Here is a 15,230-nt window from a genome sequence, read left to right as displayed (position 1 = left end):
ATAATTTGTACCTTGATAAAAGCACTGTCCCATTGGTTATCCTCCTTCCAACAGGTCTCTGTGATGCCAATTATGTCAATCATTTACTGCTATATACTCTAACTCTCCCATCTTACTTCTTGCATTGGCATACTAACATTTCAAAGTGTGCTTTTTGTTTGTATTAATCTGTTACTATCCTTAACAGAAACATGAGTGTAACTGTCACTCCGTCCAGGTTACCCCCAAGCTTTATATATTAACAAAACATTTTTGCCGGATGAGGAGTCTTCTTGAAAATTCAGACAATGCTACTTGACCTGCTTTGCTTTTGGACTTGGCTGCAGAAGTAGTCCTGTGCTTTTCCCTTTATGTATGCATATCAGTACTTCATACGTAAAAGTCTGGGACCAAGTTAGTTGTCTGAATCCAATTCCCCTCCCCTCCCTGTCAGAGAATGTTGCAGTTGCATCGAAAGCATCAAGGCTTATTGGTTAAGGGTAGTTATCCCCATGCATATTGTTAAGAGTAGTAACCAACACCAAGCAGGTTACCCCATGAACCTTTTTCTTCATTTCTATCCTCCAGCCTTTAGGGATCCACAATGTTTATCCCATGCCCCTTTGAATTCTTTTTCTGTTTTCGTCTTCACACCTCCTCTCAAAGAACATTCCAGGAATCCATCACCCTTCCCATGAAGAAATATTTCCTGATATTGGTTCTGAGTCGTCCCCCACGGAGTTTCATTTAATAACTCTTAGTTCTACTGTTTTCTGTCCAAAGGAAAAGAATTGAAATTCATATATCATTAAAACCTTTCAGATACCTAAAGGTCTGTATATCTCCCCTGCACCTCCTCTTTTCCAGGGTATACATAAGCAGATCATCCAGCCTCTCCTTGTAAGTCTTCCGATACAGACCCTATGCTATTTTGGTTGCCCTTCTTTGGACCGCCTCCATCCTGTTTCAATTCTTTTTGAGGTATAGGCTCCAGTACTGAACTCAGTACTCCAGGTGAGACTTCACCAAAGCCTTCCACAAGGAAAACACCACCACCCTCTTTTTTTTCTTACTGGTTATTCCTCTCTATGCATCCCAGTATTCTTCTAGCTTTAACTATCACCTTGTCACATTGCTTCGCCACCTTCAGATCGCCAAACACTATTACCCCAACTTCCCTTCTCCCAGTTCGTGCAAATTAGTGTTTCACTGCCCATCAGATACAGCTCTTTTGGATTACTGCACCCTAGATGCATGGCTCTTACTTCTTGGCAATGAATCCCAATGTCAAATACTCAACCAGACTTCAAACTCTCTTAAATCAAAATTCGAGTAAATCACAGAGTGCTTTTCTCTGATACAATTCTCTACTCACTCAAAAAATCTGAATCAGATTTGTCTGACAGGACCATCCCCTGGTGAATCTATGCTGCCTCTGGTCAAGCAACCCACTGGATTGTAGATAGTTCATCATCCTTTCCTCCAGTAAAGTCTCAATTAATTTTCTCACTGCAGAGGTGGCGTTAACCGGCCTGTAGTTTCCAGCCTCCTCTCTATCACTTGTGAAGCAGGACCACCACCTTCAATCTCACGGCACCAATCCCATTTCAGTGGTCTTACCAGCACATCTGAGATCCTTCAGTATCCTGGGATGTACCTCAGCCAGCCCCATGGCCTTGCCCACTTTATTTTCCTAGCTCTTTCCATGCATTCTCTTCCGTAAAAGGATGAGTTTTGTTTATTCCACTCCCATCTATGGTCTTGTCAACCAGCAACGGGCCTTCCTCCAGGGTCTTCTTTACAGGCCGATACAGTAAAAATCATGGGACACTCTCCTGTGCACGCGATACAGTAATTTATTTAAATTAGGGTCCGCGTCCCTAGCACCTCTTTTTGGACAGGAGCGGCGGTTGTCAGCGGGCTTGACAGCCGACACTCAATTTTGCCGGCGTCGGTTCTCAAGCCCGCTGACAGCCACAGGTTTGGAAACAGGACGCCGGCAAAATTGAGTGTACGGTTTTCGACCCGAGGGCCCATTTTTTTTTTTTTTTTTTTTTTTTTAACTTTTGGGGCCTCCGACTTAATATTGCCATGATATTAAGTTAGAGGGTGCACAGAAAAGCAGTTTTTACTGCTTTTCTGTGCACTTACCCGGCGCCGGCAGAAATTAACGCCTACCTTTGGGTAGGCGCTAATTTCTTAAAGTAAAATATGCGGCTTGGCTGCACATTTTGCTTACTGTATTGCACGGTAATACCTAATAGGGCCATCAACATGCATTTGCATGTTGCGGGCACTATTAGGTTCGGGGGGGGGGGGGGTTGGACGCTCATTTTCAATGCGCTATTACCCCTTACTGAATAAGGGGTAAAGCTAGCTCAAAAACGCACGTCCAATCGTGGGTTAACAGTGCGCGCCACCGTAGCGCACTGTACCGTATTGGCCTGTTAGTAAACACTGAGCTGGAGCATTTGTTTAATATTTCTGCCATTTCTTCGCCTGTCTTCCGCATGACCTTTTGCTTTCCTGACTTTTCTTCATCTCCCTCAGATTCAGATATTCTTCTCTGTGCTCCTCTTTTTGGGATCCTATATATACTTCTTGAATACTGTTCTTTTTGCCTTTATTCTTTCAGCCACCTCCTCTGAGAACCACATTGGTTTCTTATTCCTCTTACTTTTGTTTTCTTTTCTAATATATAGATTTGTTGCCTTTGTAATAGCTCCTTTTAAATTTGTTCCACTGTTCCATCTCCCATGTTTTCTCCCAGTCTGAGTTCTTCCTCATTTCGATTAAGACCATATTTTTGAAATTCAAAACTCAGATCTTAGTGTAATCTCTCCGTATCCTATTTGCGATATCAGACCATACCATCTGATGATCACCTGGTCGTTAGAGACATTATCCTCGTTATTAAGCACTAGGTCAGGTATAACTCCATCCCTTGTGTGTTCCATTACCATTAGAGTTCAGCCTCTTGTAAGGCATCCACGCCCTCTACTTCTTGTAGATTCTGCAGAAGGGATTCTCCAGTCTATACCCAGCAGATTAAAATCTCCAAAGAGCAACACTCCTTCCTTCTTTCCCACCTTTTGGATGTCTGATCAGATCTCTGCCCAGTTCTTTTGTCTGAATCGGAGGTCTGTAGACCACACCCGTAAAAATGGAAGCCTTTTTTTTTTTTTTTTAGGACTATACATAAAATGTTTCTTCCCTATCCCATGTTCTTTGCAGTTCAATCGCTTGAATATTGTTTTTGACATAAAGAGCTACTCTTCCCCCTTTTTTGTCCTTCCTTAAGTTACAGCCTGGGATTTTATTACCCAAGCTATGAACATTTAGTGTGGTCCTGTACACATTTTTTTAAACAGTTTTGCATATTAAAAAAGTATTGTTAGGGGGAGAAAGAATTCTTCGTGAAACTTGCAAAAAGGAGGTGAAAAGAACTGCTCAGTGCTCCGGGGGTAAGGTCTCGCTGGACCTAGCCCCGACGGTGTCCCCGAAGCCCCACCCTCCCGTGTGACGTCACTCCAGCTGGGCATTATTACCCGGTAAAGCTGCGGCGCATCGCCTAAGCCATGCGCGCCCCTTGGGCGCACGCAACTTATTTTCGACTTTGTTTTGGACTTTTTATAAATTCTATTGTTTTCTCTTTTAAATTGCTTGTTTTGTGTTTTGAATGTTTTTCTCCTCATCAGAAGACTCTGGGGAAATTCAGGAAGAAGAGTTTGGTAGGAAGCCTCTATCTACTGTTAATTATTTAGTTATGCCTCATACTAAGCGGAAGGGGCGATTGAGGACAGAGTCCACTGCCTCTGCCCAAAATTCCCCTATCCAAACGAAAATACAAGGTTTCTTTACCCCAGCTGCAGCTTCTACACCGGGAGAACAGTCCACTGAGGGTTTGGCGAAGGAACAAAACCTATCCCCTCTTGGACAAACATCTTTGTCCCCAGGTGCACCGGTCATCCCCCCATCCCCTTTTCTTGGAAACCCACAGGGACTGCTCCAGGTCCCTGGGGAAGGTACCAAAGGAATTCTGGAGGCAGAGGGAGTCACTGTGGGAATTACAAGAAAATCAATGGAGGAGGAGGGAGGTGATTTGACAGGGGAAATCCAAGTGATTTCCGAAACCTGCCGAGTAGGGATGGTAAGTGCTGGTATAATTATACCTAAAATAGATAAACCTAAGGTAATTACATTGGAAACAATTTGACAAGCAATAACAATGGAAAAATCAATATCTTTACTAGTCACCTCAATGAATAATTCTCAAGAAATGTTATCTTTGATTGAACCTAGGATAAATAAAAATGTAGAGCTAATTGTTGAGATTACAAACAAGATAACATCTGTTCAGAAGGTACAAACAATGATTCAATCAGAGTTAGGATTAAGAAGGAGGTTAGAAAATATGGAGAATAAAATGCGATATTTGAATTTGAGAATTCTTAATTTTCCTAATGTTAAATTGATTTCTCTCAAAGAACAATTTAAAAAATATCTAAAGGATGTATTAATACCTCCTGATAAATTACCACAAATCTCAAAAATCTACTTTATTCCTTTGGTAAGAAATGGAAATGAAGGAAAGAAAGATTACCCTAATATTAATCTTGATTTAGATTTGACAGCTTATTTAGAAACCCCTTCAGAAGAACAAATTGAACAGAGAGGTACTTTATTAGTTTCTTTCAATTTTCCTTCAGAAAGAGACTTTGTTCTAAGAACCTTTTTGAAAAATCAAAATAAAGTGTTTCTCGGTCAAAAACTACAGATATATCCTGATATTGTAAAGGATACACAGATTCGTAGAAAAATTTTTTGTTGGATTAAGTCAAGAAGCCAGAAAGATTGGGGCACAGATTAACATTAGATATCCGTGTAAATGTCTAATGCAACATCAAGGGAAAAGGTTTACCTATTATAAACCTGAACAAATGAGAAATTATTTAGAGAGTATAAAGAAGTTGCCAGTAATACCTAACCAACCAGGTGAATAATTGAATAAATAGCTGCTACACTTCTCCTAATATTGTAACCGTCTAACAGAATTGTTCCATATTATATGTCTCAGTCTCTTCTGTTTCTTTATAACTTTTTGTGGAAATTAAGTTTGCTGATATAGTGATCTAAACTATTTTTCGCACTGTATGCTAAAAAACTGATAAAGAATTTTAAAAAAAAGTATTGTTAGGAAGTCATACAGTAGGCCCTTTTTCCATGAGAGAAGTGTCCTGAACTTCCTGATGAGGGCTGGGCCAAATGAAACAGAAGCAAGTCATTTTCCGGTTCTTTTCTGTGGCAAACAGGTCAACCAATGGGCAGCCCCAGCCATTAGCTACCTTTTGCAACAGGGACCATTTGTGCGGGGGAAATATTCTGCCGAATGTCTGCTTCCATGTTTGCAATACCTGGTAGGTACATTGCCTGTAGGATGGCGGCAGTTCAGTTGGCCCATTCCTGGATTAGCAGAGCCTCCCTGCAAAGGGTCCATGATCCGGTGCCTCCCTGTTTGTGATGTAAAACATGGCAACCTGATTGTCCATATGGATCATGATATTCTTCTTTAGAAGCAGGTGTTGGAATGTGCAACTGTGTAATGCATCGCTCTGAGCTTCAGCAGATTTGAAACGTGCTTTCCTTGAGGGACCAGAGTCCCTGTGCCTTCTAATGCTGTAAATGTGCACCCAACCCTTGGAGGAGGTATCTGTTGTGAGAATCACTTGGTGTGGAGCCAAAGTGGAACACCAGCCTGCAATGCTTCTGGTTGTAGCCACCAACGAATGTCCTCTCGCATCGGTTCCATAAGTTGGACTGTGGTGGAGAAGGGCTGAAGAAACTGACTCCACTGGATCCGTAGCCCTATTGCAAGCGTCACAAAAGTAAGCACGTAAAGGGGATAACCATAAATAGAATTGGTATAAGGCTAAAGAATCACGGATCCTTGTAATGAATTTAATCACAAAACTGGAAAACAGAGCATGCATTTCCACCTTTTATTCAGAAATCCTTATAGCGAGGATTCGGTCCCCTGGCACAGACCATGTTTCGCCACATGGGCTGCATCGGGAGGGACAGAGGCCCAGAGAACACTGATGTAACTAGAAGATGACGTGTGAAATAAATTTTAGTCCAGTGATTCTGAAAAATAAGGTACCAGCAAATTCAATTAAGAGAAAGGTACGAGACAGATAATGGCAAAATGTCATTATCTGAGTACAAGGGTCGTTTCAGAGGAAACGCTCCTTGCAGAGACACCATTACTGCACAGCTCAAGGTTAGAAAGCTGCTTTAGCAAGGACTGAGAGCATTTCTGTGAGCCACTGGCTGTGGCCACTTGGAAGAATTCTGCTGAACAATCCTCCGCAAGGCACCCCTGTTACATTTCTGGCATTTCCTCTGACTGGTATCATTTCACCACTATCTGTCTTGTACCTTAAGAACATGCCATACTGGGTCAGACCAAGGGTCCATCAAGCCCAGCATCCTGTTTCCAACAGTGGCCAATCCAGGCCATAAGTACCTGGCAAGCACCCAAAAACTAAGCCTATTTCATGTTACCATTGCTAGTAATAGCAGTGGCTATTTTCTAAATCAACTTAATTAATAGCAGGTAATGGACTTCTCCTCCAAGAACTTATCCAATCCTTTTTTAAACACAGCTATACAAACTGCACTAACCACATCCTGTGGCAACAAATTCCAGAGTTTAATTGTGCATTTAGTGACGTAGAACTTTCTCCCATTCGTTTTAAATGTGCCCCATGCTAACTTCATGGAGTGCCCCCTAGTCTATTATCTGAAAGACTAAATAACCAATTCACATCTACCTGTTCTAGACCTCTCATGATTTTAAACACCTCTATCATATCCCCCCTCAGCCATCTCTTCTCCAAGCTGAAAAGTCCTAACCTCTTTAGTCTTTCCTCATAGGGGAGCTGTTCCATCACCTTTATCATTTTGGTCGCCCTTCTCTGTACCTTCTCCATCGCAATTATATCTTTGAGATGCGGCAACCAGAATTGTATGGTCTGACCCAGTATGGCATTTTCTTATGTTCTTATAATTCAACATTTTTTCCTTTTTTACTGCTGCAGCACACTGAACCGACGATTTCAAAGTGTTATCCACTATGACGCCTAGATCTCTTTCTTGGGTGGTAGCACCTAATATGGAACCTAACACTGTAAGTATAGCATGGGTTATTTTTCCCTATATGCATCACCTTGCACTTAACCACATTAAATTTCATCTGCCATTTCGATGCCCAATTTTCCAGTCTCACAAGGTCTTCCAGCAATTTATCACAATCTGCTTGTGATTTAACTACTCTGAACAATTTTGTATCATCTACAAATCTGATTACCTGACTCGTCGTATTTCTTTCCGGATCTTTTATAAATATATTGAAAAGTAAGAGTCCCAATACAAATCCCTGAGGCCCTTCCACTGAGAAAATTGTCCATTTAATCCAGTTTGTAATCCACGGAAGGACATCACCACCTATCCCATGACTTTTTACTTTTCCTAGAAGCCTCTCATGAGGAACTTTGTCAAATGCCTTCTGAAAATCCAAGTACACCACATCTACAGGTTCACCTTTATCCACATATTTATTAACTCCTTCAAAAAAGTGAAGCAGATTTGTGAGGCAAGACTTGCCCTGGGTAAAGCCATGCTGACTTTGTTCCATTAAACCATGTCTTTCTATATGTTCTGTGATTTTGATGTTTAGAACACTTTCCACTATTTTTCCTGGCACTGAAGTCAGGCTAACTGGTCTGTAGTTTCCCGGATCGCCCCTGGAGCCCTTTTTAAATATTGGGGTTACATTAGCTATCCTCCGGTCTTCAGGTACAATGGATGATTTTAATGATAGGTTACAAATTTTTACTAATAAGTCTGAAATTTCGTTTTTTTAGTTCCTTCAGAACCCTGGGGTGTATACCATCTGGTCCAGGTGATTTACTATTCTTCAGTTTATCAATCAGGCCTACCACATCTTCTAGGTTCAGTCCATCTGAATCATTACCCATGAAAACCTTCTCCAGTATGGGTACCTCCCCAACATCCTCTTCAGTAAATACTGAAGCAAAGAAATCATTTAATCTTTCCGCGATGGCTTTATCTTCTCTAAGTGCCCCTTTAACCCCTCGATTATCTAACGGTCCAACTGACTCCCTCGCAGGCTGCTTCGGATATATTTTAAAAAGTTTTTGCCTCTACAGCCAACTTCTTTTCAAATTCTTTCTTAGCCTGTTTTATCAATGTCTTACATTTAACTTGCCAACGCTTATGCATTGGGAGCACTGAGAGGAGAGGACTTTAAGTTAATCCAATAAACAAAATAAAATAGTATACTTTATTCCTGTGTTTGTCCATGTGATACTCCAAACAAAAACACCTACCTACACGTCTAGAAATTACAATAAAAAGAAAGACTTATGAAGTAGATGGATAAAGTACTTTAATCTGAACATAGACAAAATAATGGAGATTTATTTCTGTTGAAAGCAGAACTCTGGACCACAGTATTTTAAGACAAGAACAATGACTTCATTTGCTGTAGATTTTGTATTTACAAAATTAAAAACAAAACCCCACAATGCTGCTCCTAGGAAATCAACTAAAAGAATGTCAAACAATAATACCTGTTTTTGCAAATACCTTCATGTAGTATTAAACAGAAAAATCTAACAGGTGAAAAACGTGCTCTACTACAACTAAAATATTTTTGAAACAAAACTAAGACAAATCTTTGAAGAACTGACAAAATTCACTATTTTCCACCACGTCTGCAGCAATTCTCCAAGAAAAAACAAGAAACAGCCTACAACGAGTTTTGAAAAAATGTAATTTAGTTTAATAATTCACCATCAGAAAACACGTTAGTTTTCCATTTTTGCATATTCTTACTCAGTTTCTTCAAAGCCTTGACACTAGCTCCAAGAAAAAACGTCCTCAGACCAAAGAAGGAGTCACAGACCCCCACCCCGGCTATCAGTTTGCAAAAAAATTCCAAAAAAAAAAAATCCTAAAAGGAAACAACTAACAAAAACTGAGCTTCTTCAAAACTTGGGCTCGTGGTCTTACTGCAACTCCTAACAGTTAATTATTCCGTTTACTTACACCCAATCAGGAAACCTTCCCCTTCTCACCTCGCTATCGCTGATCCAAAAGAAAACCCTCCTCCAGTGCCTGCTCCCGCCGCCGAAGCCCCCAGGGTGGCAGTGGCCGTACCGGCCCCGAAGGAGAAACCGGTGGCCATGTCTGGGCCAGGAGCGCTGCAAGCAGCCTTGGCGCCGCCTTTCAGCCGCAGGACGTGACGGGGAGCCGGAGCGTGACTGGGCGCCGGATCCCCGTCACAAGCCGCAATAATTGCGGCGCGGAGCAAATAACAGCACCGCAACGCTGAGCACAGCAGAAGGAGAAAAATAGGCGCCGCTTGCAACGCTCCAAACTGCGTCCACCGCGCGCTTCCGAGAACTCACTAGCCCCACTGCATGACGGGATACTGAATAACCCCGAGTCCACGGCCAACGTCTTAAAGGGACAGGGACCAAGGCAACCTGCGCAGCCAATATTACAAAAAAAAAAAGATAGGTGAGGAGATACCAGACCCTGGTACGCAGGACCGGTGCAAGAGTATTAGGCACCCTAGGCGAACCTTCTGCCTTTTACCTCTCTCCCCTCCCTTACAGACACTTAGGTTCCTTGACTCATTCGCACAGGCACCCTCACTCTTTCCGACACACACAATCTCTCTCATTCAAACACAAAAAGAGGCACCATTCATTGCCTGCTTCTCTGGGGCACTAATAGGATGGGCACTGCCTGCATCCTGCAATGTCTCTGCTTCTCTCGGCAGCGAGCAGGATGGATACTGCCCAGTGTCTGAATTTTTCAGCAGCTGAGCAGGATGGGTGCTGCTCGTGGCCCACTGAGTCTCTACTTCTCTTGGCTGCCAGCAGGATAGGCTCTGCTCGCGGCCCCCATATGGCCGTTCTTTGCCATTCTGTAATAGCTGGTGCCCTAGGCAACCACCTAGTTTGCCTATTGGGACACGCCAGCCCTGCTGGTAGGGATGTGAATCGTTTTTTGACGATTTAAAATATCGTCCGATATATTTTAAATCGTCAAAAATAGTTAGAGCCGCGATACAATAACAATTCCCCCGATTAATCGTCAAAAAATCGTAAATCAGGGGAAGGGGGAGGGCGAAAAAACCGGCACACTAAAAAAACCCTAAAACCCACCCCGACCCTTTAAAATAAATCCCCCACCCTCCCGAACCCCCCCCCAAATGCCTTAAATTACCTGGGGTCCAGAGGAAGGGTCCTGCTGTGATCTTCCACTCTCGGACCTCCGGTGCTTGTAGAAATGGCGCCGGCGCCATTTTCCAGACGGAAAAACGATTCGCATGCAGGAAGACGTTCCCGGACCCCCGCTGGATCCCCAGGGACTTTTGGCCAGCTTGGGGGGGCCTCCTGACCCCCACAAGACTTGCCAAAAGTCCAGCGGGGGTCCGGAACGACCTCCTGCAGTCGAATCGTGTTGTCTATGGCCGGCGCCATTTTGCGCAAAAATACCTGGTTAAAAACCTCAGACACCGTCCTTATAAATCAGCTGCCCACACAGACCTACGACCTCCTCTCTATTCCGAGACTCAAAAAAAGAGGAGGAGGGCTACTCCTCGCAGCCAAAAAAAGAGTTAGGCCTGACCCTCCAGATTACAAACACCTTAGACAACTTGGAATTTGCACTCTTCAACTCAAAACATCTGCTAATCGGATTAATTTACGCCCCTCCAGGAATACTGGAGACAGACCCATCACCTATTATTGAATTAACGGCAAAATACCTCAATATTGGTAAACCAGCCATCCTTATGGGTGACTTTAACCTCCACGTCGATGTTCAACCGCGCTCCACCAACTGTGAAACCCTACTTTCTTCACTTAGCCATATGGGTTTCAGACAAATCGTTAATGGGCCCACCCATAAAGCAGGTCATACATTAGACCTTACCTTCATAAATGAAGGAATCTCGCCCCACACCATCCCAACTTGCCTACCGGTACCATGGACAGACCACCGAATCATCTCGTCTACGCTAGAGATCAAGGAGCACCCTCCACAAACAACACCCTCAATCTCAATATCAGTCAGGAAACCTTGCTCCAGAGATCTCCTTAGCGCACATCTAACCGAGGAACTAGTTCACCTGGATCTAACAGACTCCAACACTGCCACGACCTCATGGATCAACATCACTAAAAAGGTTGCAGATCAAGTGTGCCCTTTGACCACTAAAACTATCAATCCGGGCAAAGACAACAGGAAACCTTGGTTCACCCCCGAGCTGAAGTCACTCAAACAAGAGCTTAGAGGTAAGGAGCACAAATGGCGGAAAAGCCCTTCCACAACAACTCTCTTAGCCTATAAAGCTCGCCTTAATACATACAGAAATGTCATCAACAGAACCAAGAAAGAATTTTTCTCCAAAAAGATCCACCACTTCGTCTTCGATTCAAGAGCCTTGTTCTCTTATGTTTCAGCCCTCACTAAACCAGCCACGCCCATCATTCCAGATGAACAAGCGACTAACAAAGCCAATGAACTGACTGACTACTTCGAGAGTAAAATTACCTCACTCGTCACCCCACTTAAAGGGCTCTCCCATCACCCGAATCTCACTTCCACCTCCAGTTCTCAACCATCGCACCCAACCCCCCAACAACTTAACGCCACCCCAGTTGCTCTCTCCACCTTCGAACCGACGTCGGCCTTAGAAATAGAGAGCATCCTCAAGAAGATGAAACCCTCGTCACACCCTTTAGACTACATCCGTTCCAATCTGCTGCTCTCCATCCCTAACATCATTTCCAAACCTTTAGCAGATCTCATAAACCGTTCGCTCTCGCAAGGCCAAGTCCCGGACCAACTTAAGATGGCTATGCTCAAACCTCTCCTCAAAAAACCTAACCTTCCGCCCACAGACCCAGCAAACTTCAGACCTATAGCCAACCTTCCTTTGATTGCCAAAATCATGGAGAAGGTGGTAAACCGACAACTCTCCGATTATTTAGAAGAAAATGACATCCTTACATCAAACCAATTCGGATTCCGTAAGTCCAGGAACACTGAATCCCTATTAGCCACATTATCAGACACCATTCTCCTTAATTTGGAAAAAGGCCAACCGTTCCTTCTCACACTACTGGATCTCTCCTCAGCGTTTGACACCGTGAATCACTCTTGCCTCATTCAGCGTCTAGCCAACATTGGAATCACAGGATCAGCGCTAGATTGGTTCAAATCGTTTCTGGAAAACAGGTCATACAAGGTAAAGAGTCTCACCCCTGTGACTCAAAGATGGGGGTACCTCAAGGATCATCCCTGTCACCTACTCTGTTCAATATTTATCTTCTCCCACTTTGTCAACTACTAACCAACCTCAAGCTAATGCATTTCCTATATGCGGATGACATACAAATACTCATCCCTATAGCGGATTCTCTTCAAAAAACCTTGTCTTTCTTGACCAAATGCCTCGCAGCAATCAACACCCTACTCTCCAGCCTCAACCGGGTACTAAACACCAACAAAACTGAAATCCTTCTTATAGCTCCAGAAAACTACATCCCGCTCTTCCCCACAACCGCCAACCAATGTCCCAGCATCTCAATTGACCGCACTACCCAAGTGAGAGACCTGGGTGTACTACTAGACAACCGACTCAACCTCAGCAAGTTCGTTAACAACACCACAAAAGAATGCTACTTCAAATTGCAAGTACTAAAAAAATTAAAATCACTTCTTCTCCACCGTGACTTCCGCCTGGTACTTCAATCCATCATCCTCCCGAAACTGGATTATTGCAACTCACTCCTGCTGGGTCTCCCTGCTTGCACCATCAAACCACTTCAGATGGTCATGAATGCCACAGCCAGAATTCTCACAAACACTAAAAAAAGGGAGCATATCACCCCCATCCTACAGCACCAACACTGACTGCCGATTAAATATAGAATTCACTTTAAAAGCCTTATGATGATACACAAGGCCATTCACAACATCTCCCCTCTCAACCTTACTTATCAACTCCAACAGCACTCCTCTAAGAGACCGACCAGATATGCGTACAAGAACACACTTCTTACCCAGCCAGCAAAAACGTCTCTGAGGAAACGCGCTCTTTCCACGGCGGGCCCTCCTCTCTGGAATTCGCTCCCTCCGGATCTCCACATAGAGCCCTGCCACAGGACATTCAAAAAGAAGCTAAAGACTTGGCTCTTCGCCCAAGCCTTCCGGAGAACTAAGACCAGGGGAATACAATGACACTTTACACCCTGATTCCCCTCTCCCTCTGTACTTACGTTTCTTATAGTGCCATATCTCAGTTTAATTAGGCCTTGTTGTTCATTGTAAGTTCTCTGCAAGTTCCTTATTGTCCAAGTACTTTATTGTTACTCTGATTTCATTGTAAGCTGCCCAAGAGGCAGTCCAAGTTATTTATTGTTAGTTTTTATGTTTCATTGTAAGCTGCCCAAGAGGCATCAGTTTGATTTCACTGTAAACCGGTGCGATATGTATATTATACAGGAACATTGGTATATAAAAATAAAAAATAAATAAAATGGCGCCGGCCGTAGACAACATGATTCGACTGCAGGTCATTCTGGACCCCCGCTGGACTTTTGGCAAGTCTTGTGGGGGTCAGGAGGCCCCCCCAAGCTGGCCAAAAGTCCCTGGGGGTCCAGCGGGGGTCCGGGAGCGATCTCCTGCCGCGAATCGTTTTTCCGTACGGAAAAACCAAAGGTAGCGCCGGTGCCATTTCTACAAGCACCGGAGGTCCGAGAGTGGAAGATCACAGCGGGACCCTTCCTCTGGACCCCAGGTAATTTAAGGCATTTTGGGGGGGCTCGGGAGGGTGGGGGATTTATTTTAAAGGGTCGGGGTGGGTTTTAGGGATGTTTTAGTGTGCCGGTTTTCGATTTTCACGATATTTTAAAAACCCAAATGGCGACGATCCGATTCCCTCCCCCTCCCAGCCGAAATCGATCGTTAAGACGATCGATCACACGATTCACATCTCTACTAAGCATCACTGCCCTCCATTACAACCTCATGATTAAATGAATATCAGCACTATACTTTTCTAAAATAAGAATGAACTCGTTTTGATCTTAAGCATGAATTTGTTTACTACTAAGCCTAATAATATGTTATGTTTTTACACCCCTTGTTAACCCCTTTATCCCTATAACCTTATTTTGTAAACCGTTATGATGGCGTTATTTTGACGTTTCCGAATGACAGTATATAAAACTTGTTAAATAAAAAATAAAATAAAAAATAAATAATCTATCCACGGGCATAACTAACTGATTACCTCTGTAAGAACATAAAAAATGCCATTCTGTTTCAGAACAATGGTCAATCCAACCAGGACTGGTGCTTTCATTAGGCAAACTAGGTGGTCAGCTAGAGCTCCAAAATTTTGGGTATGGCAAAATCCCACCAGCATAAGGCCCAGAGAAGGGAAGCCAGTACTGCCAAAGAAGACAGTGCTGTGTTGGAGTTCCAGCCATTAGGTAAATGTGGGAGGGGACAAGGGGTGCATGACTGAAGGTTCACCTAGCTCACCAAAATACTCTTGCACTGGCCCTGAAACCAGTCCAACCGCCTGTCGTTGACAGTGTCCAATCAATACGAGTCACTTGTGATCTTTACCCTGGTTCCTGATAGGAAGGTCCTTTTCCTGTTGCGTACTCCCAGAAAAGGCAACAATCTCCACATCTGCTTGGCCAATAATTGTTAATGGACTTATCCTCCAGAAGCATGTCCAAACCTTTTTAAAACCTGGCTGTGCTATTAGCCTTGACAGCATCCTTTGAAGCAATAAATTGCACAAATTAATTGTATGTTGACTGAAAAAAATATTTTCTTAGACTTGTTTTAAACCTGCTATCAGTTACTTTCATGTTGCTCCCTAATCATAATACTATTTAAAGAGGTAAATAACCCAGGCCCAGATTTAGGGACAGACCACAGTCTATGTGCCAAATTTTGATAGGAGCCACAGGTTGCTGTCACTGCCTTGCCTCTATCCAGGCCTGTCTCTGAGCCACCTGTTACCTAGAGTGGTAATGACCCGATCTGGCGGAAGCAGCAACTTCAAAAATGAAATTCAGCATGAGGCCTCCAGCCACCCATCAAGCCCTCAAGGGCCTGCCTCTGTCCCA

General features: G+C 43.4%; 1 protein-coding gene across 6 annotated transcripts in view; it reads right to left on the bottom strand.

Moving 5' to 3' along the window:
- Window positions 1-9,561, bottom strand: part of NUP58 (nucleoporin 58) — a 206,913-nt gene extending 197,352 nt beyond the window's left edge. For 2 of the 6 annotated variants that reach the window (XM_029602565.1, XM_029602567.1), the window contains exon 1: window positions 9,141-9,561. In XM_029602565.1, the coding sequence (XP_029458425.1) occupies window positions 9,141-9,250 (110 nt within the window). In that variant the 5' untranslated portion in view covers window positions 9,251-9,561. The remainder of the gene's footprint in view (window positions 1-9,140) is intronic. The other 4 variants (XM_029602562.1, XM_029602563.1, XM_029602566.1 and 1 more) reach the window with 4 other exon arrangements.
- Window positions 9,562-15,230: the final 5,669 nt, after the last annotated feature.

The sequence above is a fragment of the Rhinatrema bivittatum genome, chromosome 5, assembly GCF_901001135.1.
Source record: "Rhinatrema bivittatum chromosome 5, aRhiBiv1.1, whole genome shotgun sequence".
Taxonomy (NCBI): Eukaryota; Metazoa; Chordata; class Amphibia; order Gymnophiona; family Rhinatrematidae; genus Rhinatrema; species Rhinatrema bivittatum.
The sequence above is the reverse complement of the archived record's forward strand: the minus strand, read 5'-3'. Positions and strand labels throughout refer to the sequence as shown.